Source organism: Ostrinia furnacalis, unplaced genomic scaffold (assembly GCF_004193835.3).
Source record: "Ostrinia furnacalis isolate ACB-3 unplaced genomic scaffold, ASM419383v2 OfSCF6076, whole genome shotgun sequence".
Taxonomy (NCBI): Eukaryota; Metazoa; Arthropoda; class Insecta; order Lepidoptera; family Crambidae; genus Ostrinia; species Ostrinia furnacalis.
Genome location: NW_021136315.1, coordinates 213,292 through 239,709, shown reverse-complemented (window position 1 = coordinate 239,709; position 26,418 = coordinate 213,292). Strand labels below are relative to the sequence as shown.

Below are 26,418 nucleotides of genomic sequence, written 5' to 3'. Positions count from 1 at the left end.
GTCACTGCAAGAGTTGTAAGACTCTGGCTTAGATTGGAGTAAGTATGATTTTAATTGAATACACTCCTTTACTAAATGCTCGTCTACGTCATCTGGATCGTAATAAATAATATGATGTGCACTTTCCAAATCTATGTTTTTGATATTTTTGTCTTGCAAATCCATTAAAAATTAAAATTTTTTGCTACATGTCTCATAGACTTGGCTCCTTTTATTTAAGTCCATAATTAGCTTATCCAACGCAACATTTAACGTGTCCCTTTTAAATCTAACAAAACGAAAAACAGCATGAAAACAACCTTTTACACGTATTTCCCCCCTCAACTACATTCATAAAAGTATGCAATTTTTAATCAATATTTTCTTATGGACGTTGTCACGTAAAAATATCGTCCGTAAACCGACTTTACAGACAACATTTTTTTTTTTTTCAAATTATGGCCTACTTTTTAGCAGGATCTGGGGGCCCCTTGTAACCCCGGGGCCCTGGGCTGCAGCCCAATCAGCCCATAGGTAGATCCGGCCCTGGTCCGAGATAGGAATATTATATTGTACGCTAATTATTATTATATTGTGCGTGATAATGCCAATGTTTACGTGCCCTATGCTTTGTTTACTATAACATTGTTAGCTCATTGTAAATCTGAATTTTGTGATAAGTTTGGCGCCTCGGACGGTGATAATTTCGGGATTTGCTAAAAAACCTATAGTGTAATAATATAAAATCAAGTTGCATAGATACACTTATATAGCGATGCTTGAGAGATGTCTCACAAAACTTTGGAAAATACCCCGAAGTACAAAGGTTTTAAAGTAAGCTATGCACTCCGTAGCTCAAGGAAACACAAACAAGCTAACTACGATTGACTTATAAGAGAGGTCTTAATTCATAATTAATAAAGTTACACATTCATCCTAACAGTGGCTCTACATATTTCCACCTTGTTCCTACTGCTCCAACTCCTTTGTATCCAGGATCTTCTGGGGTACTGTTTAACTTCAGATAGTAGTTAAAATCTCATTACTAGTCACTCAGTATTCCGCGGTGCACAAGAGCAGTTGAAAGATCAGTATGTCAGTTATCCTGTGTGTATTTCCCATGCGACAACAAATCCAAAATTATCCCTAATCACAAATGGAAATGCTTGAGAATCTGTCTGATTTGTACGCACAACATTAGGCTGTATCCAGCTAGTGGCTGTTTAAAAGACTTTTTGTAGACTCTTTTAAAGCACGACATTCATATATTGTTTAGTTATAGAATTTTCTAGCGTTGAGAGTTGCAAGTTGCATCTCAAACTAATCATAGGGTTCATCCCTTGGCATGGTTCATCCAGTGTCTAAGTAGCTCAGATGGAAGAGCAGTCGCCCGGCAAGCGAAAGGTCATGGGTTCGAATCCCACCTTAAGCAATTAGATTTTTTCAAGTTCTTTAAAATAAATTGTTTATTGGACAATCGTAATCGAGTCCTACCACAATATTTGAAAGAAGAAAGAAAGAAAGAAAGAATGATTTATTTGGCACAAAAAAAAGAAACAATAAATCAGGACATTAATATGGAAATAAAAATAACAATAACAACACTTAAATGTCTATAAAGGCGATGTGCCAAAAAGGACGCCCACTCAGTATATCCAGCCAGCTAAATGCATGGCTGGACACTGATTTTCAGTGGACGCCTTGGGCTTATGGGCATGCTGCGTTATAAAAATAATGAATCGAACGAAAAAAATTAAATAAAAATAAAACAATAATAATAATGAGCTCCAAAGCGTACAAACATGATAAATAATAAAGATTAATTGTCAGTGTCACAAATAAAAAAGAATAAAAAATTAAATCAATTTAAATTAAATTAAAACAATATTAATTAATTAATATAAAATAATAAAATAAAATAAATCATAAATAAAATTTGATTTATTTCTTATCTCCAACTGCACCAACAATATAAAAACAGTCAAGGTCGAACGGACATCGCCTGTAACCGCTCACAACGAGTTTGTCAATGCCAATCCGTCGAATCATGGCGGAAAAGTTACGGTCTACGTTTCTAGAATGGTTAACGGTATAGATAAATAAAGAATTTTATCAATGGGACTGACTCGAAAGATCATCTGTGTAGCCACTGAAAAGTTATCATTAATTACCAAATTCAACTTTGGTTTCTGCTTTACAAAACTTAAGCAGTAATGGGGTATCTACAAATGATTTTCCAATAAACAAAGTTCCTTAGATTCGAAGAAATATTTATAACTTAATTCATAAAAAATCCTACTTTTGAAATACAACATTTTTCAGAACTGACTTATGGAAAGGAACTGGAATCACATTCATAGGAATTAAAACTTGTTAAAGCAAAATAACCTTACAGTACTTTGATTCTGGTTATCATAATATTAACTAACCTTGTCCTTGTAGCTACTCATTTCATTAACAGTTCAATTGGTTGATGTGCCTCGTGGCGAACTAATTTTAACAACGATTTAAAAATCTGTTATAAATATTTTGTTCATTAAATACATAGTATCCATTCATAACCTACGACCAACGTAAAGCTTATGATAGAGAATTTATGTACCTACTCAACTTTTACAACGTTTTTATTGTAGAACGCCACAAAATGTAGAGTACAACAACTACTTTATTTATTTTAAAAAATCTTTCAAAATGTTATTAAAGTAAATTACATGAATATTTTATTCAGTCAAAGACTAATTCAAAAAATGATTTCATTGGTAAACATTTATATATTGATTACGTTTGTTTTAAACCTTGACGAGTTTTATGAGTCAAATCAACGTTTGATCCGAAAACAAATTAAAACAAAAATAGAGTTCCTCAATGTCTGTTAAACACATGGAAATCGAACAGACAGATTAAAAGTATAGGTAATTAAACCAGCTGTTTACTACCAGACGGATGAAATCGACCTGTATTATGAAAAACGCGAGATCGTCGTATCGCTAGTCGCTTTCAATTTCGACCAAATTGACTCTTGTTGCTATGAAGATTAGTTTAATTGACAGAAGGCAAACGCGGTATCGCAAACGCCGTTAATTCTACCTACGTAACAGAGTAGCAGAAACCGCGGGTCCTGTTGCGTGCCTTGACGTCAGTCGCGGATTAAAAATAATGTTCAAGAGCAAGTATTCGTCTGAATTCAGAATAGAGTTCCTCAATGTCTGTTCAACACATGGAAAACAATCAAACACAGACTCAAAGAATAATCAAATCAACTGTTTACTACCAAACAGACGAAATCGACCTGTATTATGAAAAACGCGATATCGTATCGCTAGTCGCTTTCAATTTCGACCAAATTGACTCTTGTTACTATGAAGATTAGTTTAATTGACAGAAGGCAAACGCGGTCGCAAACGCCGTTAATTGTACCTACGTAACAGTAGCAGAAACCGCGGGTCCTATTGCGTGCCTTGACGTCAGTCGCGGATTAAAAATAATATTCAAGAGCAAGTATTAGTCTGAATCCAGATAACAAATGGCAGAAATGTCGGATGACGCATGCGGGAACATTATTTATTGCAATGTTTTTTCTTAGACAATTTTTAATACTTGTTGAACATGTTGTTGTTGTTGATAATAATGTAACCTGAATACAAAGGGTCATTAGTTATACATCATTTTCAATTTAGTTAGGAGAATTTTATTAAAATACAGCTTCTAAACTGTCTAGTAGACATAAAGACCTACTTTTTCACTTCACTTGACAAAAGTCACTTCTGTTTTTTCTTAATCTATTTTCATCTCTTCCTAACCATCTGACTGTATCACTTAAAGTGCTTAAAATAGAGTTTAGATTACCGTGACGAATGCAACAACATACGCCTACACCAAACTGCAAACGATTCTTATCAATCGACCTTCAACACGTGATAAGATAACGGTTATACCTATTCTATTTACCATTACTTTACACTATTTGTTCTGCTAGTTAATCTTTTCACATGCGATAAAAGTTTAGATATACAGATTGGAGGAATGTTAATTTGTCTTAATATTAAAAGGTTTAGTTTATCGTTTGAAGGTAGAGTTTTTATTACGCTTGACCTTAACATTAACTGGATAAAAACAACTAGTAACACATTGTGGATCTGACGGAGGTGGTGTTGCTCGTCAATCGTCGTTCGAATTCATCTTCATCACCCATCACCCATCTTCACAATTCCATTCGTGTAGCGAAAATAATTACTAGAAGAGCGAAGGTCTCTCTAGCAAAATGCACTAGCACTCAGCATGGGGCCCACTGAAAACCAGGGTCGTAGCCTTCCCCACCGTGGGCCACGGCATATGCTAAGTGGAGTCCCATTGCGCTGGCCATTGCTGTTGTAACAGGGTGGCACTGCTCAGTTCACTTTTTATTTCATTGTAATATTTATGTGCTATTTCTGTCTTTTTTCCGTATACTTTTTTGTTCTCTAAGTGATGTACATCGTAATAAATATTTCTTTCTTTCTTCTTTCTTTTTTTCTTACTTCTTTCTTTCTTTCAAAATCACTTCCTTCCGTTATAGAAAAATCTCTTTTAAATACAGTCGTTTCGTCATCGTCGTCATCATCATCAACAGCCCTTTACAGTCCACTGCTGGAATACGAGCCTCCTCCACTATAGTTGAGGGTTTTGCCATGATCCCCAGCCACGCTTGGCAGGCGGGTTGGAGATCGCAGTCTAAAAGATTGATGAACAGTCGTTTCGTAGTGAAGTTTATGTCGTTGGAATGCATAAGATACTCAATGTCCCTAAACCTAGCGAAAACTCAAAGCACCACCACTTCAAAATAATATTTGTCTTATTATAAATTTTGTATCCGCCACAGTTTATGTAGAGCTCTTTAGCAAAATAGAAATATATATTTTGTGGCTCTATTGAGCTGGTAACTATGTTTTTGTTTTGAAAGCCTGGAGTCTAGACAAATGTTATTGATCTTTTTTCACAACGGTGTTATTTCTAACCGATTACTGCTATCTAATCTTTGCAAGTTGCATGTAATCTGCCATAACCGTTATGGGACATAATATATTTACGATCATACCACAGATCACGTAAAGCTAATCCTAGTCAACATTTTCTCAGTGTTAAGTTCAGGATTCACACCACAAAGAATTCGTCTGAAATACTTGGATCAAAAATACCTTTCCACATATCCTACTGGTACGTTTTAGACCCATGCACATTATTACAATTAAAACTTAGTGATTAGAGTCGCTTCTAATTAGTGTCTAAACAAGCGAAAGGTAAAGGTCGTGGGTTCGATTCCCGCTTTAGGCAGTTCGATTTTTTCAATTTGTTTATTTATAATTCATGCAACATTATGGTTTGCAGTGGAAACCAGAGAGTGTTCACTATTATACTTAGCAAATGTTTCTGTTTCTTCAATATCCTACCTTTTTATCTTCTAACTAGCTTTCCGCCCGCGGCTTCGCCCGCGTGGAATTTTGTCTGTCACAGAAAAACTTTATCGCGCGCGTCCCTGTTTCAAAAACCGGGATAAAAACTATCCTATGTTCTTTCCCGGGACTCAAACTATCTCTATGCCAAATTTCATCAAAATCGGTTGCGAGGTTTAAGCGGGAAAGCGTAACAGACAGACAGACAGACAGAGTTACTTTCGCATTTATAATATTAATATTATAATAATATAATAATAAATAATATAGTTGGGATTAAATTTATTGTTACTATCATGTGATTATTACACGAAAGCACCCGTAGATAAGGTCAACTTTTAGTAGAAGAGTCACTTGAAGTTAATAGAGGTTTCATATGAGACACGACAATTCCATGGAGTAAAATTGTATAGATAAGTAAATACCTAAGTGCCTAAAGACGAAAGTCTTCATCAGTGTGTATTACCAGGGATGATATACGGCTCGGAAACGTGGCCTCTCAATATAGAGGCCTTATAAATAAGCTCAAAATTGCACAGCGTGCTATGGAGAGGGCTATGCTCGGTGTTTCTTTACGAGATCTGTTGAAATAATATCGTAAACAATAATGATGTTTAATAATCTGTACTAAGGAAGTACTAGTAGCGCCATCTTATGTCAATGTGGTTTGATGAAATAAAACTTCAGTTCGTTTCCTGCAAGCATTCAAGTCGTTTTATTATAGGTTATGGGCCCAGCACGCTTGCCTGATGTATTTGGCAGTGCTCACCAGGCCAGACATTTCGTTTGCGGTAGGATTTTTGAGCCAATTTAATAATTGTTACACGACTGAACATTGTGCCTATGTTAAGCGAGTACTTAAATATTTGAAAAAGACTAGAGATTTTGGTCTTGTATATTCTGCTAATGGAAATTCAATGTTAGAGGGTTACGTTGATGCTGACTGGGGTGGCAATATCATTGATAGACGTTCTTATACTGGATTCTGCTTTACTCTTTCAGGCTGTATAGTTTCATGGGAGTGTAAGAAACAGCAAACCATAGCTTTATCAAGTAGCGAGGCCGAATATATGGCAATAACTGAAGCTTGTAAAGAATCAATTTATTTAAAGAATTTACAGTATGAGATTACAGGAACAATGTATAGTATTGATCTTTATAATGATAACCAAAGTGCGCAAAAGTTAGCATATAATCCAGTTTTTCACAAAAGGACCAAACATATCGACATCAGGTATCATTTTTGTAGAGATTGTGTGGCAAATAAAGTTATTAACTTGATGTATATGTCAACAGCTGAGATGCCTGCAGATTTGTTGACCAAGGCCTTATGTACTGCAAAACATTATAGATTTCTAAACAAATTAGGTATTCAAAATGTTAATTAATTATTGTTTAGATATAGTGGCGGTGTTGAAATAATATCGTAAACAATAATGATGTTTAATAATCTGTACTAAGGAAGTACTAGTAGCGCCATCTTATGTCAATGAGGTTTGATGAAATAAAACTTCAGTTCGTTTCCTGCAAGCATTCAAGTCGTTTTATTATAAGATCGAATCAGAAATGAGAAGATCTGTAAACGAACTAAAGTCGCTGACATAGCCCAACAGATTAGCAAAATGAAGTGGCAATGGGCAGGGCACATAGTACGCAGAACTAACGGCCGATGGCGCAGCAAGGTTCTGGAGTGGAGGCATCGTACCGGAAAGCGCAGCGTTCCTACGCCACTTACTACTACCATTACCACAAGGTGGACTAACGACCTCATAAAGGTAGCGGAAAGGGGCTGGATGCAGGCCGCCACCAACCAGTACTTGTGGAAATCATTGGGGTAGGCCTATGTTCAGCAGTGGACGTCCTATGGCTGAAAATGATGATGATGAATTAAAAACCAACAAAGCTAATTCTTGGATAGGTACTTGTCAATAATGTAGAGCAAGTGGCAGCATAAGTGTTCAATAAATACAATTATTAGGTCTACCGTTACGTTTGAATACCTAACCTACTTTCTAGGTTTTTTATCTCCAGTAAGTAGGTACCTACTTTAAAGTTGATTTCAATAATTCAAGAAATACTTATTTTTACAGGGCAATATAACAGGTAAAACTAAATACGCTTTTAAAACACACATAAAACATGAGCTCAATTTTAAAATCGCGAAAAATAATTCGCATTTTTCAAAATATTGCCAATCAATGGTTTGGTAGAGAACCTTTACTTACTATCGAAAAAGCATTAATAAACTATGTAGGTATGTTATATTTTCTTCTCTTTGTTAAAACAAATACGATTAAATAGGTTAACTGATTGTCGGCCGTTTGGTGTACCGATACCGAGGGGTCCCGGGTTCGATTCCTGGCCGGGCAGAAATTGAACGGATGAATTTTAATTTGTGTGACGGCGGCTGGGTGTTCTATGTATAATGTGTATGTATTTAAAGAAATTATTTATAAGTAGTGGCGCTGGGCAAAATTGTCCAAAGATAGTCATAAAAAAAGACTGATTGAATATCCATTTAGGTCGTAAAGCATAGGCAAAAGAAGCTTAATACTGCAAAAGTAGGGCCATGACCCTTTTATGACAGTATAATGTAGATTGGAAAATCTAATAAGTGATATAACTATAAGCTCTCTACGAAATCACCTTTAGTACTTACCGAAATAAATTGAATTCTTATACCTTTTCTAGCGCCTATACGATCCGTTTCGCAAATTTTCGCCCAGACCGTAACGATGTCACCAATCAAAAAGGCACATGAAAATCAGGTCAACACTACTTAAAATTCAACATGTAGTTTTCAATGTTGAACATCAGCATTTGGAAAAGTATGCCAAAAAAGAACTAAGACTTTGCAAATCCTACCTACTGAATGATTTTGAATGCCTTGGGCTTAAACAAAATAGTGCTGCTGCACAATCAGTAAGTATTTGTTTACTTGTCTGTTGGATAAAAGATAATTCAATAAGTACAGATAAAAATGGAATATTTATATTATTATCTAGATTTTGATTGTTTGAACTGGAATCACATTCCTATTAGAAAACTAGTAATATTTCGTACGATTATCTAAATGCTTATGAGCGGAATAAGTTTTCAAGGTCAATAAGTTTTTACCCTAGATACAGGTTACCATTTTCGCATTACTTTATGGGACGTAGAGTCGAAGGCAGAGACTGTATTGCAAATAAACCGGTTCATGTCGCGAAACCAGACATTTCTAGTTCGAACCAGTTACGCGGCAATAGAAAAATACCTGGAGAAAGGCTACCGCAGACCTACTAACAACATAATCCTATTATCCATTGTAAAAATAGCCATGAAGAATGCGGTATACACCCGGTATTGTCTGGCCAGACGTAGGTATAAGTACAGCATCAAAACCGGCTTGAAGTTTCTAGATTTTTTTTTGTTTAACAACAACTTTACAATAAAAACAAACAAATCTTGTCACAAACCGTTTAGAAGCGACACTACAGATTCTGGTACAAATTCTATTCACATCGAAGTCCTAAGTGGCGAAAAATTAACAAACACATCAACAATGCTCACTTATCGCGCTAACAACGAAAAATAACATCAATTCGCGTACTCATTCATGAATTCCATGACGCGGCCTATACCGCTCTATATTGGTAACAAAAACATTCGGAAGCCGAATTGAGGTTATAAATGTGTTTACATAACAAAAAACTTACCTGTTGCGGTGTAAATGGCACTGGATGACACAAAAGCAGCTGATCACTGGCAACAAAAAGCACAGTACGTCACACACGTGCGGTCTGTACAGCCGACTGGGCTCATCTGATTCAGTTCAGTCACTTCACATGGAGGCGGGACGCACGGCGCCGCGCCTCACACCATACCACCGCATTTTTAGTTACAATTCCCACTTTTGCCAGCACTCCCAGATTTCGCACAACCGTCTCTCACCCGATCCAGACACCGAATGTCTTGACTCGATTATATTGTTTACACTAACAGATAATTGGCAGAGCAATTCTGTTATCAGTGGAATTTTACATCCACGTTCAAGCGCTCTATTTGCTGAAGCTAAAGAGATTTTCGTGACAATTTATTATTTCTTTTAGGTCATTAACATTACTTGACATTGCCAGTTCTGAATGTAGGTTGACTATCAGCGTTTGGTTCTATTGATGACCTATCCAAAAAAAAAAACAGCTAGTGATACACCTAAAACAATCATTGTACTAATACATATAAAAAACATAGGCGCATTAATCAATGTAGGTAATACTTGTGCGAGTAAATATGTACCCACATCGGCACATACCTACTTGATTGTTTATTTAAGAGGGTCAAAGTCCAAGTCACGATTCAACTTCAAACCAACGATTTTGTTGCAGTTTTCTTCTTTAAGACAAGAAGTCTGAATCTTATTAATCCAGGATTGCTAATCCAATCAAATCTTGTAAGAAAATCACCCAACAAAATGTTTCAATTGTAGGTACCTACATAATATTATGCTCTACACGCAAGACTGAATCTAGAATGAAAAAGGCCTAATTTGGCTAAACTTAGGTATACATAATGCTTATTGGATTCTTTTAATTTCAGCTCGTAAACTTTCGATGTCAGTAATGAATTTTTTTCTGAAATTCAGAACCTAGAAAGTATTTCAATTAAGAAAACTTCCTGAAAATCAGACGTGAATGTGATCTAGTCACCGTTTATATTTCAAAGAACGTGACTAAACACAAACATAGCAGATTAGTCATCAAGCTAAAAAAGACGGGTGGTCTGTAACAGACTAAAATGCTGGTTTCAAGTTCGAATCCCAACTATAGCCCGACCAGGAACATAAAAACCCTCGCCATGTTGCGGAAAACTAATGGTACTAATTTCTTTTAATGGCAACAGTAACTGAAAACTTCATTGACATGTCACCTTGCATGTCAGTCTATTGCTGTCAAAGTGTAAACAAACTTTATTTTAAATGTACGCAACTGATTTTGTGAATTAAATTGCTAAAATCTTTTTATAGTCGTGAAAGAAAAGTGGTTCACAATGTGTTAAAATATTTGTCGAAGAGAAATACTAAGGGTTCGGACAATATTTTCATTGAATAATGTTTCCGACAAAGGTTGTCAAATTGACTGACATGTTTATCGTATAGTACAGTCAACTATGAAAATTAGCTGTGGTTTGTTTCAACTACCTATTCTAAAATTTTTTGTCACTTTCTGAGTGTTGAATTTTATGGAATTGGGAAAGAAGTACCTAGTTTGAAGCGTTCATGAGCAGACATTGCAGTTGAATATTCAAGTTCTGAATTTGATTATTGATGAATAATAAAATAAATCCTATTTGCTCGATTGGTGGTTTCATTTAATTTATTTAAACCAGGTTACCTATAATAATATGTTTTCGTTAATTTATGAAAATATCAAATTAACCCGTAATCCTGAATCCTGGTACATAAAGTTGGCCTATTAATTTAACACAGGTACGACTGTACTCAGTGTTGCACTATCAAATGCAATTGACGCGCCTCTATGCCAGGGTTTTTATGTTCCTGGTCAGGCTATACTTCAGAATATTCTGCTTCAGATCTCTATCAATGGAGATGAAACTATAAAAGTTTTTCTATCTTACACATTTCTTGATAACCAATCAAAGCAAAATAAAGTGATGATACCTACATAAGTAATACAATAACTAATTATAAAATTTTAATTAAAGTATTTAGTTCCTACTTTCTGTACCTAATTTCTTAGTAAAAACAGTGAATAAAAAACTGTTTTAACAGCTCTACATACTCGTAGTTCAAAGATAGACACCTCAGAAGTTCAATCCGTTTTATGTGTAGTTTTCCCTAATGACTAAGCATTGCATAATAATAATACGGTAAACAAGATAAATAGTTTTATAGACCTAAGTTTACGCGTAAGATAATTTCCGCATTATATGCCAATAAACAGCCGAGTGCATTAGTTTAATGATTGTTTGATAATTTCGTCACACTAAAAATTACACGTGCATGTAAGGGCATTTTCCGTGTTTAGATTTTCAGTTGAAACTACTCTGGACTGCAAAGAAAAGGTTCTGTTAGAAAATCTGCAATTTCTTCAAAGGTACCTAACCTAGGATTGAAATAAAAACTAAAATAATTAAAGCTTTTTATTTTAATAAATGTAAAAGAAATAAATTGCGAAGTTATTAAAGCATTTGTTTCATAAGAAGAAGATATAGAAGATTTTCCAACCGATCCTTTTTCTTTGCACTCCAGTGTAGTTTCAACTGAAAATATGAAATCAGAAAAGTGCTCTTACATTACGATCATCATTTTACCTAAAAAATTATATTATTACTATTGATAGCTAATAGAGCGGAAAATCGAGAAAAAGATTTTCCAAATTCAGTTTTTTCTTTCCAAATCTTTCCAAATAATGTCAGACTGCGCTCACGGTCTCAACAGCTTTTTCCAAAAGATAATTCGATATACCTACAATAGGACGTACCTACCTACTCGCTAAATATAAAAATAATGTGGTAGGATCTTTCTTTCGCATCAACAGTTACGGGTTAAGTACTGTTAACGGTTACAACACAAGTTATCGTTAATGCAGACCACACAGGTGACGGTCAACTGAAATGATGAACCGACATAATATGATTTGGCAAATTCATTTCGAAGAACACAACTGTTGAAATTAATTGTTTCAGAAATACGAGTTGGCAAATTCTCGAAGATGTTAAAAAGTCATGAAAGTAAATATCATTAACTAATAAGTTAATTTTGAGTAAATAGCCCCTATATTTAAAGCACTACGCGCTTAGAAAAACCAGTCTAGAGCAAATAGTAATCTGGATTTTAGTGTCATAAAATAATAATTATACCTGTAATTTTATGAAAAATAAAATCTGCCTGCGCTTTTTCACAAGTTGTTACGTAATCATGTTATTTTCATGTCGGTCTTTGTGGAAATCCTTGGGGGAGGCCTTTGTCCAGCAGTGGAGGTCATTCGGCTGAAACGAACGAACGAACATGTTATTTTCATAATTTGGATGAACATAACTAAACTAACTACTAACTGATGCTCAAATACATAAACGTTTCCCCTTTCTTGGAACTAACATCAAAAATTTTAAAAAATGATGTTTAACAACTTCTTTAAAATAAGTACCTACTAATTAAAAATATCAGATAGATCAACAAAAAATCATGAAAACATTATAAACAGTTATAAAAAGATGTTTATGTCGAATAAAATTATGAAATCTAATCTAATTACCCCTCATGCTGTCAGAAGATGTTACTTAAAAATTGCAGTACTTGCCGCTTTTCACTGAATTTTAACGACGAAAAGTGAAAATCACTAATAAAATCACGTAAATACAGCGTCTTTTCGTCTCTTTCGCTTCGTATATTTTCAGAACTAAACGTTAATGTTTACATACTTTATGTTAAGAAAATCGCATCACAATTTATCTATTTAACTTTGTATAGTGTGTATTATTAACGTACAGTATTTTTGAAGAAAAATCCTGGAAAATTCTTATACCTTTGTAAGTTACTTACAACTACTTTAACTTGTTAATGGAAGTTAATTAAAAAGTTACTTACATTAAATGCAATCACAATCTCTTCCATTAATCGAAGACCTACTTACAATATTCTACATTAAATAAGTATAATGAAAATACTGAAAATGTTCGAATACATTTCGTAACTTTATTAAAATAGATACATTGTAATTAAATAGTAACAGTATTATTGGGAAATATCGCTGGTTACATTTCTTAATTAGGATCAAGTAAGTAATTAGTAAGTATTTTTAAACTTCCTTAAGGAAGTAGTTAAGTATACTTATTCTTATTATTATTAATTTAATTAACATTATAATTGTGCAGATTATAAAAACTACATTCAATTATTGTGCTTAAAATGTTGGATTATATTATGAATGGAATGAATCTATTTTAATGTAGGTATTTAAGCCATTATAATATTTAATTTCATTACTATGACGACAGTTTAAAAAGAGTTCTGAAAAGGTAAAATAATGTATTAGGTATTTCTGTATGTAGGTACAACTATTTTTACATTAATTATCAGTTATTTTGTCAAAATGTCTTTTTAAAAGTCAGTTCAAGTTCGCGTAAATATCCTCGAGAAAATTCAAAACAGTATGAATTATTTTTATAAAGAATTCAAAAAGTGTTGATTTTTCATTAGATTTTCCAAAAAAGCATTTTGGCTACAGTTTTTAAAAGGCGGACTGAATTTAGGAACTTACAAATTAGGTATTTTTGTCGATCTTTAAATATCGCGATGTAGCTGAAAATTTTCACTTCTAAAACAGGACTGAATCTGTAGAACATAGTTTTCATTTGGTGGTTTTGCATTATAGCGTATTTTAATACATATAACTTTATTATAACTAGATAAACATGACTAGTAAAAATAGATTTCGGAACATATATTATTAATAGGAGATACAGTAACCATAACTCAATACTACGAGTACCATACCATAACCACGCGTTGCGTTGGTTTCAGGATACATTAGAGGACAAAAGGTTCAAAAACATGACGAGCAACAATCGCTAACACCCGTACCTATTCACAAACGATACTCGCTTATGTGAAGCAGCAAATCGAACGCACAGCGTTGAATAGAGATCTGTGATTGGTTCGTGTGTGACCCTGTGCGTCCACGCGCACTGTGAGACCTCATGGTATGTTTGTGAATATGGGCGTAAGTGACGCTGCAACGTTGACATTTTTTCGAACAACTTCGTGCAACATACATTGTACAATAAAAAACATGTACAACTCTACATTGACTCTGGGAGACTCCGCAGTTTTTGAGCAGTAGGTCTAGCTTGTGCCTGAAATATGGGGTGTCATTGACATAGTGTCATAGTATAATGTGACAGGGCATACAAACGACGTTTGACCGTCACAGTCACCCTCATCCCGTGCCGCCCCCATAAAATAAAATTCATTTATTTTTGCAAATAGGCTTTTAGAAAGCACTTTTACACGTCCCAATATTAACCCTACCACTGCTTCGGGACAATAAATGGGCCAGTGCTGAGAAGAAGCAGCGCAAGAAACTCAGTCACTATTGTCAGCCTCCTTTTCAAGGGTTTACAGTCTTTAAAATATACAAAATATTATAGTCATAAGTATTGATGCGAGCTAGGTAGTTAAACATTCCAAACATTTTTATTTTTTATATAATCATCAACTTTATAGTAGCCCTTACAGCCCATACTTTAGGCACAGCACAGACTGAGTTACGCTAGAACTAATGTTTCAGATTATGTGCTCTACTTTTGTCCTTCAGTGTTTCCCTGGCTTATTCAGACCCACGGGCAATTGACAATGGACTTACAGACTTGAAGTCGGAACCAACTTCTTTATTTCAATGGCTTAAACATCAATTTTCAACTTAAAAACAATTAAGTTTTGAAGTAGCTGCTAATAGTCCAGTCATTTGGTTCAAAATAATGGGGTTACCTGGAAAGTTTTCCGGGAGTTTTGAAAATTTTATTTAAGATTTTGATGTGCTCTTTCCGAATTGTAACTTTGCGACCTCCTATCGTGGCGGTATTATACAAAATCTGCTATCAGCCTAGGAGCAGACCATCGATTTTTGGTCGGCCGAGAGTTGGGCCCGATTCTAATTTGTATGAAGAATCAATCGGTGTAATGTGCGCACTTCCATACATGCCCATACTGATTAACTGCCCGACTAAACTATAGGCCGACGAAAAAACGGTGGTCTGGGCCTATTCTTTGGGGCAGTTTTTCAAAACTCCCGGAAACTTTCCAGGCAAAACTACCAAATGACTGGACTACTAAGCTGTCAAAAGTTTAAGCCGAGCTGCAGCTCTCCCACTCTACTAAGTCCTCCCGCCGCTGCTGGTACGTCTTCAGGGGTTGGATGAAGGAGATCAGGACTCCAGAGACGATGATAAAGCCTCCTGCAAGGTAGAACGCTAGCTCCCATGATGAGGTCAGGTCGTAGATCAACCCTGAAAGAAAGGAGTTGGGAAATTGATAAAAATCATGCGCTGTAAGTTCCTGTCTTACGATGAAAATCATGAAAAATGTAAGGTACGAGTATCTACGAGTACATTATAAACTGAAATAGTATATCAGTATAGTCCATACCGAACTCAAATATCAATGGTTTGCTCTTGCTGGTGATTTTCAACAAATTGAAGTGTATTTAAACATTGTACGAGTATATTACACTAGAAAATCAAACCCAATATCAATGTATTACCTACCTCAGTGGTTTTTCAGGAATGGGGGTGTAATTATTTAAAACTTTAATAAAATCTAGTTAGATAACTAGTTGCTATAAAAAATAGTTAGAAATATCTCTCATAAAATGAAGGATAACTTGTTACATAATAATTATTGAACTTAGGTATTTTTTTTTACAATGTTTATTACTCACCAGAAAGAGGCGGTCCAATCAAATGCCCGATGCCCTGAGCAAGCAGCACTAGTCCGTACGCAGACGTGAAGTCATCCAACGACACCAGTGTGACCAGGAGACTCGGGGTGAAGGTGAACGATGCCGCGAAAAGCAACCCAAATGCTGACGACACAGAGGCGAGAATCCAATACTTCTCGGCGGCGAAGGGCAAGGCTGCTACTGAAGCCCCGCAGAGGACCAGGCAGACGGCATATAGGTTGCCAATGGAGACTTTGGGAAAGTCGCCGATCCAGCCGAGGCCAACCTGGAAATAGAAAAGGTATGCGAGTCACCTTTTTTTTACCCAGGAAAATGGCCTATCCAGTATCCATACCTACCGCCGAGGGTCAGGTTATGTTGGGCTCGAACCCACAAAAAACCTGGGGTGTTCCCTCTGCTGCATACTAGTCAGCGCCTTGGGTACTAGAAACGACCAAGGTGAATTCCGCGACCAACGCGCCTTGTTTATAGGCACCTGCATGCTTTATGGAATGATAAATTAACTGTGTATTAACAATTAGATAATTACAATATAAGAAGTTTTAATCATGGAATGGATAGATTTTGTTCTGGAAGATTAGAATTGTAAAGTTGCAATTTCACAAGAATAATATCTAAACTTAGTATTCACAGAATCACAGATACTATACACAATATGATAAAATCTCTATTGTGTTTCTTTATCGATGCCAATCAAGGAATTGACCGTACCTACAAGACCTTTGATTACAGTTCATCTCTGCGCTTTAAAATAGTACCAAAATAAAATGGAAATTACCAAGTTACGTAAATCATAGTATTTATAATGAGTTGTTTAATTATGCTAAGAAAACCTCATCACAAGAACTACCTATTTCTGAATACTTGTTTATGTTTTTTTCGTTTGCTTCAAGTATCGCATATTTCTGTAAAGCGTGAAAATTTACGTTTGCAAAATTAGAATTCTCTCGGAAATTGGCACAGTGGCCGTCGCCACTCCGCCAGACATTTGGAAACTGGATATATTCTATTTGTGGACATCGGCATCGCCTTGGTTGTCTGTCGTCGGTCTTATGACCGGCCCTGGTGCTGGTACCAGGTGCGTAGGAGTGCTTACTCCAAAACGTAACGTGATCAATCACGTGTTGTTGAAGTTCAAATTATTTAGGTCAATGTTTCCGACTATGACACAGTAGCCTATCAACTCTACAAGTATGACCTATACTCGTAATTTCCTGCGACCGAAATGAAGTAGGTAAAAGCTATCACGACAATTAAAGTGGTATTACCTACTCGTACTTCCATAGTAGAGTTAATTGTTTTCGTATCCAAATGATAAGCCATCGGTTACAATTACCTAACTATCGCTATTCCGCCCAATTGTGATATTTTCAAGTGATAGAAAGCCCAAGTTAATAAGTAAATAGATAGATAGATAGATAGATCGAAAGTATTTATTTGTCTCTAAACAGGCTACCTGCTTAATTGCTTTTATAAATTGATTGATTAATTTTTAAACCCCTGAGTGTACCTTACACTCTGTCTTTTACACGGTTAACTGTTCGCAAATCATAGTTCACTTTCCTGAAGCTTGTTGAAGTTGCGTTATTGCGCATTTCCTCCAATTTACTCGAAACTAACAGCTGATTAACTTAAAGAAAACAAAATTACCATGCCAATAGTATTGGTGATCCCAATCAAGCTCAGCATAAAGGCGCCGTCATCTTCGGTATACCCCTTCTGGACCATATGCTCGGCCAAGTAGAAGTACGGGACGATGAACCAGATGAAAAGGATGATGGTGCCGAGGCAGAGGCAGTTGAAGGTCATCTTCTTGAAGAGGGACACGTTGAACATATCGGCTAGACAGCTCAGGCAGTCGTCGTACCAGTTCTGGAAGAGTTTCAAGTATTATGTTTAGTAGATGTAGAGTTTATTGGTCATATGCTTAAGTGTAATGGGAAGAAAAAAGTTTTATATTGTACTAATTACATCTACAAAAAAAAAGATACATACAGTCGAACATAGAACCTCCTTCTTTTTAGAAGTCGGTTAAAATACAGTAGAGTAGAAAAGGAATTGCGATAATTCTGAAAGGTGATTAAATTCCACTGCCTGATATTCGTAGAATAATACTTTGAATTTTATGGAATCTAACCTACATACTAGCTATGTGTGTAGGTACTATGTAGTGACAAAGCCAGCGGATCTAAAATTATGGCGGTCACTTCAACTAAAGATGCTCCTTACGTTAAAGTGAATGTATTTGTGTTACAGAAAACACTTACCTCTTCTTTGTCACCAATGGTTATCATTGAGTTCTTGAAAATGTCAGGGCATGATGACGCTTTTAGGCGATACCTCTTAATATTCAGCATTGCATTCCTATGGCTTATGGAATTTAGGGGCATTTTCAAGTCTTTCAAGTAGTGGTGGTTTACAGACAGCTGTTTTTTAAGCCAGTCTCGTTTATTTTCCTTGCTGTCTTGTTTTACTAACTCTTTATCCTCCTTTGATTCTGATTTGCATTTTCTAAAGGCGATATTTGGTCTCTCATCTTTGAGTTGGTAATGCCCTAATTTTTCTTTGATGTCATCGTATTTATCAGAATGAGTGCGTTGTAAGCGTTGCTCATCTACAAGAGGATCTACAATGGTAATCTTTTTATGTTTGTCAAAATCTGCCATTGTTAAACTTACAGGGATGTTCACGTCTTCTACAGATTCTTCACCTCTACTTATCTTTTTTAGATTTTCGAATATAGCCATGGACATCTGAGAAAGGAAATTTAATGAATTAATGAGTAGGTATTGTAATTATTAAAAATTAATAACTAGTTTACCCTTTATTGTACCTACTTTATCACTGTAAGTCACGTCTGATGGCAAGGTAACTAAAGACCGTGATAGTGGCATTTCACACTGCTTTTCCTTTATTATCAATTTATTTTGACGCCTAATGCTTGCTGCTTCTTGGCCAATCACTTGATAAGGCGGGACGCCTTTTTTAATCAGACCTTCCATAACCTTGCCCCTTGATGGTAAATCACAGTCGATGGCACAAGGATTTGCAATTGAATTGGAACTAGAATTCCTTGACTTGTCGTCTACCTTTATTAGTTTACCCTCATCTTTACTGCCGTTCTGTTTCTTTTGCTCCAAAATCCACCACTCAGGATCTCTCATCACACATCCACAGACGCAAAGATTCAAAAGGGTACCAGAGAGTAAGAGTATTGTACCTCTCCAACCAAATTCTTCAATGAAATATTGAGTCATAGGGGCATAGACGAAAGTTCCCACACCGGTTCCACACGCTCCCAAACCAACAGCTAAATTCCTCTTTTTCTCAAACCAGTAAGCGATAGAAACGACGGCTGTAACGTATACTAATCCCAAGCCTAGACCAGCGATAACTCCGAATGTGATCATCATCATTTCCAAAGTAGTTGAGATTGATGCCAAAACAAATCCTAGGGTAGAAATAATTCCACCCAAGATGGTCATTTTACGACATCCATACCTATCTACCAAGGCACTCATTACAGGACCAGATAGGAGAGGCACAGCAATGAATAAACTACCAATCCAAGCTGTAGTAGACTTACTGGCTTCAAATTCTTCCAGAAATTCAATATACAACAGCCCGAAAGAGAAACTAATACCATCAGCTATCATAGATATAACAAACGAAGAAAGCACAACGATCCATCCCCAACCACCATCAGGAATTTTTACTTTTTTATCTTGGTTACCAGCCACATCGGATTTTTCATCTTCTTCATTATTTTCCAGTGGTTTTGCCTTAACAACAATAGGATTAGTACTCTGTTCCAGCAAAAGTTTGATCTCTTCTTCATTTCCTTGATTGAGCTCATTCTGGGACTTAGCATGAGTTTTTGTTTCAAGAACTGTAAGCTGCTCTGTGCCACTAAACTCGAGTTCAGGACTGGAAAAGGAGTTAGATCCGACACTAGTTTTATCATCTTCTTCACCTTTTACAATTCCTGAAGTAGATTCGGAGAGAAGAGATTCTCTGGTTGTTTTATCTTTTGGTTCCTTACTTCTAGGAGTTCTGCTGCATCTAATAACAATGTTTGGCTGTTCCCAGTCTATCTCCATTATGTCTATAATCTAATACAGAATAATACTGGTAGATTGGGGCCGGTTGGGGAATTAGGTTCTTAACCTTGGGTCTCTGGCGGAGTATCGGCTGGCCTGTCGGGCCACGCTGTTCAGTTTGAGGGTGTTGGGCTTGTTTTGCTTCACCATCAAGGCTTTGGTCAGTATGCGGGTGGGTGAAAGGTCTCCCATACACGTGCGTTTGGGATCAGTGTCGCGACTGCGACACTATTTTGGAAAACAATTGTCACTGCAGCTGGTGGCGGCTTAATGAGTCGTGGTGGATCTTCGTAACCTGCAACAAAAAGATTTTCATTCAGCAAATATTCAAATGCACTTTATACTTTCAACAGGACAACACTTTAAACGTTCCTTAATCATCAGGTGTTCGTAATTCCGTAGCTCAGTGGTCCGAGAGCAGTCATTCAGAATCCGGCTGATTACGGTTTTGGCATAAGAATTATGTAAGTAACTAATATTTTACTTGGTTTTATAGCCAGGCGTCTTGCAGCTCCACCTCTTTGGGGATGGTACCACGAATGGCTCTACATCACGTAGGTAACTAGATACCCTAACTCCCAAAGCACTTTATGGCATGCACCAATACAATGTATTATCATGCAATTTGAACATGCCATAGTCAATAAGCTGTGGATAGAACATTCTAATTACTTAATTAATTACATATTTTACGCATTTATATCAATCATCACCTGTAGGTAGGTAAGGTAAATGGGTTTTACAAGTAAGGTAAAATAATACTATTTTTGTTCAAAAATATTATTATCTCTCACGTTCCTTTCAGTCTAATGACAACAAAGGCCTTCCCAATGTATCTTTCACAATCCTCTTCTCTTCCTACTAATATTATAAATGCAAAAGTTTGTATGGATGTCTGGATGTTAACATGTTTGTTACTCTTTCACGCAAAAACTGCTGAACGGATTTTGATGAAACTTTACAGTATTATTGTTTATAACCCAGAATAACATATTATAGGCTATAATGTATGACGATCTGTGACAAACTAAATTTCATGCGGGTGAAGCCGTGGGCAAAAGCTAGTCGTACATAAGTCACAAATCTGAACTCATACAATTCCTACCTATTTCATCAAAATAGGCTTCCCCTATCCCTCTAATGATATCCTTACTTCCAGCGCGATCCTACAGGTACCTAAGTAACTAAGATTATTGTACTTACTTATTTCATTTTTTCCCAGCTAAATGCAGTTCAAAGGTTTTATTTTCTTGGAAGTAGTATTTACGAGTATATGCAACAACGACAATATCGTACTGAATTCTAATAAGACCCCACTTCTAAGAAGGTGAGTTATAGGCATTATGCAACCATACAAGCCATCCAATGCATTGAAACGAATGCTCTTGCACATAAAAATAGGGTTGACAACTACCTAAAGAAGTAAGGAACTGATAGTAAATAAATCACAAGATCACAACTGATTTGGTTAAAGAGTGATCTCTCTCGAATAAACTTTCTGGGTTTGATTGAAATAGAGAAACACGGGTCTCAATGCGAAATTTTTATATGAGTTACCTAATAAACTCAAGGCATTATGTTTCGGTTGCAATGCAATGTTTCTGGGTTTGATTTCAAAGCACGACAAACTGGTACTTAGGCAGTGTAAAATCGAGTTTACCGGCAAATTGAGCTTTCTAAGATCGTAGTAATTTGGGTAGAGATCTATGAAACGTGATGTAGAGGTCACTGAAACAGTTTAGTCAATGTTTAATAACAAAGTTAGGGCCTGTAGTCGCGGACTATAAGTACATTAAGTTATTTATTTATTTACTGTGGACTAACAGTTTTATCCAAAACGTCCATCAGCAACGTATGTAGGTATACTTACGAGCAAAAGTATGGAATCACCCCTAGTGTTCCGAGCGGTCTTAAGAAATATGTATTGTATGTATCTATGCAGCTATGGTATGAATTTAAAGTTTATAATATCATCTTTAAAATGGTACGATTTTTATTGATCTTCTATTAGTCATTTGTTTTTATGATCGCTCGGAATAAATAGGGTGATTCCATATTTTTGCTCGCGAGTGCTGAGTGTAGTAGAGTCCTTGTCTGGCAAAGCTAGCAGCCCTAAGCGCAATGATGGTGCTTAATCGTGATTAAATCTTACAATATTGTTCTACTTGGGTGTTATCAATTAATTTAGTTGTCCTTATGTACCTACTATAAAAAACCTAGTTAGCTCTCGCAGCCACGCCCAAAAAACTGGTCCAAAATTTGATTCTCAGGTTGGACACAGAAATATGAAAATTTTATATTATCCTTTACCTACTTAATAAGTTTACAAGATAACATTGATTGTGTTCGTACTTAATCCAGGTTTTATTACAACAACGATAAAGCTCATTATTGAATGATCAGTTGTTAACCGTACTTAGTTACTGTCGGTAACCTGTCGCAAGGTCAGTAAACAATAAGTAACATTATGTACATAATTGGAAAAATATAGACGTGATAATGTATCAACAAAGTGTTATAATAAGAAAAATGTATACGCAGACCTCCCACAGCTATAAATTAAAGGTACCTAAATATCTGAGTTTACGTAGGAGCTACATATTTTTATTTTACACTTAAGAATCGGGTCTCTCCCACATTATAAAAGTGTAAAACGTAGTAAAAATTTCAGATTAATAGTAGAGTAATTTAAGGTAGGTACAATATTATAAAAACTATGTGAAGCTTTTTTTCACATAAAGCTCCTAATCCTATCTACCTAGTCATAAGTCATGAATCATATTTGAAGAAAACCACTCCCTTGTTTACATTTTCTTTATTTTACAAAAGAAAGTCCTACGGTAACGGCGATGAACAATGTCTACCCTCATCAGCTTTCGCTCTGTCTTTTCAGCACTAGGACTACGATTAAAGTGAAAATTGTAGTATTAATAAGTTTATTATAAGGAAAATCTGGAACAGACGCGAGGTAACTTTATAGTAGGTACTTCCCTACTTATGATGTCTAACATAACAGTGACGTTACCGTCAACAGCTTAAAAATAGATTCCCACTTTTCCTTATAAATATTTTATGATTCATAAACAACCTCCTTTTACCTGAATAACGTACTTAGCAACAAATCTTGCTTAGTTACCTAATACTTTGATAACCCTAGTAAGTGCGTGTAATGAAGTAATAACCCGAGTTTTTGTAAGTCACGGTCATTGCTAATTTACCATCCTATACATAGGTAAGTATTTTCCGCTACCCTGGTGTTAAGGTAGTTTTTTTCTTACCCTATATACTTAGTAATAAAATAATAAGGTCTCTATTATGTAGTGACAGATTGTTCTTGACTACTTTAGCTAGGTTTAATAATAAAGTCATAAAATATCTCAACAGTAGGTATTTGTAATCAATTCAATGTAAAAGTACCAAAGTAGGAACGTAAGTAATAGATTAATAATGATTACTAGCAATAAGATAATAAGGTTCCAAATAAAATCAAAACTAACCTCCAGACGAAGAAGAGGCGGCAAAAATCGCGGATGACGAGCACTCACTGTCGGGTCCCTCTACAAAATACGTCTAGGCGCCACGAGAAATCGATAAGGGTGGCTACCACCCACCTACCTGCCCACTCTACCAGACCTTCCCCGCCTTTCTGCTCACCACGAAAAGTGGGCGAAAAGGGGGCGATTGCTACGAAGAACGAGGTTCAAGATGCCCTGGTTTTTCAGAGACGTCACCGCACAGAACTTCACAAACACCTAGGTAAGTACTGTTTATTAATAGTACATAATTTTGTAGCTTACACTGAGCTAGGTCACGACATGGGCATCGGTGTTAGTTCCTGCTTCCTTTGTAATTAATTCACTAAGCTAAGGTTAAGTTTATATCACGTAAGGTATCGTTGTGGTAGGTTAAACTTCCTGGGTAATATTGCTTTATGTACCTACGACTTAATTAATTCAAAGGGAAGATTAGATAAGTTATGTAGAGGTGTAGCTGTCGGATCTATTTTTTGAATAATGGTAGATAATTATGCCCGTTTTCACCATAAATCCCTAATTTTTACAATTTTGTAAACAAAATTCCTGTTATTTGTTACCATAGGGGTCACTTAAAAATTAGGGGATGATGGTGAAAACAGGCATGAGACTTTTTAAATTGATCCCCAAAGATAGGTAGGGTAGGTACGATATATTTTCCTTCTTTCACGAACCGGATCCCACGTGAGATTTTTAATCATAAGATAATCATGAGATTTTTCTACTAGACATACCTACCTACTGTTTAGTTCATAACCATAACCTTTTTTCGGTAAATTAAATAATTAAATAATCAGACAAATTGCAAGATAGCAACAGCTGCAAGATTCCTACCTACATAGGTTTTACCTACGTATTTTCCTGGATAATAAGCTGTGAAAAAAGATCTAAATTGGAACAGTTAGTTCATTGACTGTTAACTGATGACTAAGTACATGACTACATTACACGATACTCACATGGTCTTAAGTATGTTATAGTGTGCCAATAGTTAATACCAAATTAACCCTTTATTTGGTAGGTATGCTAAAACAATAACCTAATTGTCCTTGTCGATAAACAACTCCAGCGCTATAACTAAAAAGGATAACTGAATGTTGTCTGTCTAGACCTTAGTCTAGACATAAAGTAGTGGAGTGAAAGATATATGAATCTGTAGTTATTATACGTAAACTGTAATATTTAGTAGGTACCCATAACATAGATTGGGAATCGTAAATAGTGTGCCACAACGTTGCTCGGACACTATTTTCTTGGGTTTTTATCTAAGATTATATAATAGGCATAGGATAACCAATTATGCAGGATCTAAGTCTAACTAATAATCTCTGACCTAATGTCGGCATTATTACGGAAAAACACAAAAGAACTCATTAACCTTCCAGGCGTTTCAACGCAGCGCTAAAGAAATGGAGCTATAACTTTAATAACACAAAGCAATCTATCAACGCAGATAATGGAAAAGTCAATCGCTGATGGGCATTTTGCCAAGCGGCCCCATGAGGCGAGGCCATCGTGTAGTATTCCCCTGACACTATTTTGTTAGCAATGTGTATATCTGAGAATTTGCTATAGAAATCAATAAGGTACGCAACAAACTGAATTTTTCTCTACTACTTTCTTACTTTCTTCGAAACTGAAGGAAAAAGAAAGTGGGTAAATAATTAATATTTAGAAAGGGAAGGCATTAGGTAAATCTATAACATTATAATTTTCGTTATGTTTTATTTGGCATTCGAATTTAATTTCTACAGTATAGAGGTACTATTGAACATAATTCAGCCATACTCATGATATTTTTAGTATAGCCTGACCAGGAACATAAAAACCCTCGCCATGTTGCGGAAAACTAATGGTACTAATTTCTTTTAATGGCAACAGTAACTGAAAACTTCATTGACATGTCACCTTGCATGTCAGTCTATTGCTGTCAAAGTGTAAACAAAGTTTATTTTAAATGTGCGCAATTGGTTTTATGAATTAAATTGCTAAAATATTTTTATAGTCATGAAAGAAAAGTGGTTCACAATGTGTTAAAGTATTTGTCGAAGAGAAATACTTGGTCAGGCTATACATTGACCACTGTTACAATGTGAAGGTTATTAAAAATTCCATGAAAATGTATTTTTAATGATTTAAGACCTTGACCTTTCTGCACGCAAGTCGAAAACAACAAATCTTTAAAAATGTAAACAACACTGACGATTTTGGCCTTGTTACGAAATAAAAACTTACTAACAATGTATGTATTATATTTGTTTAGTTTAGTCATATTAATTTTAGATTTATAGCCTGACCAGGAACATAAAAACCCTCGCCATGTTGCGGAAAACTAATGGTACTAATTTATTTTAATGGCAACAGTAACTGAAAACTTCATTGACATGTCACCTTGCATGTCAGTCTATTGTTGTCAAAGTGTAAACAAACTTTATTTTAAATGTGTGCAATTGATTTTATGAATTAAATTGCTAAAATATTTTTATAGTCGTGAAAGAAAAGTGGTTCACGATGTGTTAATGTATTTGTCGAAGAGAAATACTAAGGGTTCGGACAATATTTTCATTGAATAATGTTTCCGACAAAGGTTGTCAAATTGACTGACATGTTTATCGTATAGTACAGTCCACTATGAAAATTAGCTGTAGTCTGTTTCAACTACCTATTTTAAAGTTTTTTGTCTCTTTCTTAGTTTTGAATTTTATGGAATTGGGAAAGAAGTACCGAGTTTGAAGCGTTCATGAGCAGACATTGCAGTTGAATATTCAAGTTCTGAATTTGATTATTGATGAATAATAAAATAAATCCTACTAGCTCGATTGATGGTTTCATTTAATTTATTTAAACCAGGTTACCTTTAATAATATTTTTCGTTCATTTATGAAAATATCAAATTAGCCCGTAATCCTGAATCCTG

The 26,418-nt window shown here is 35.5% G+C and overlaps 2 protein-coding genes across 2 annotated transcripts in view; both read right to left on the bottom strand.

Moving 5' to 3' along the window:
- Positions 1 to 9,366, bottom strand: part of LOC114361972 (monocarboxylate transporter 14) — a 36,048-nt gene extending 26,682 nt beyond the window's left edge. The window contains exon 1 of the mRNA XM_028317206.1: positions 9,107 to 9,366. The gene's annotated coding sequence lies outside the window, so the exon portion shown is untranslated. The remainder of the gene's footprint in view (positions 1 to 9,106) is intronic.
- Positions 9,367 to 14,624: 5,258 nt separating this feature from the next.
- Positions 14,625 to 23,523, bottom strand: LOC114361990 (monocarboxylate transporter 14). Its single transcript, XM_028317224.1, has 6 exons — positions 23,466 to 23,523; positions 18,706 to 20,263; positions 18,136 to 18,621; positions 17,519 to 17,740; positions 15,848 to 16,133; positions 14,625 to 15,416 (listed from the first exon to the last, which is right to left on the bottom strand). Exons 2-6 carry the CDS (start codon positions 19,966 to 19,968, stop codon positions 15,256 to 15,258), a joined length of 2,418 nt encoding a protein of 805 aa, XP_028173025.1. The 5' UTR covers positions 19,969 to 20,263; positions 23,466 to 23,523; the 3' UTR covers positions 14,625 to 15,255.
- Between the last annotated feature and the right edge of the window lie 2,895 nt (positions 23,524 to 26,418).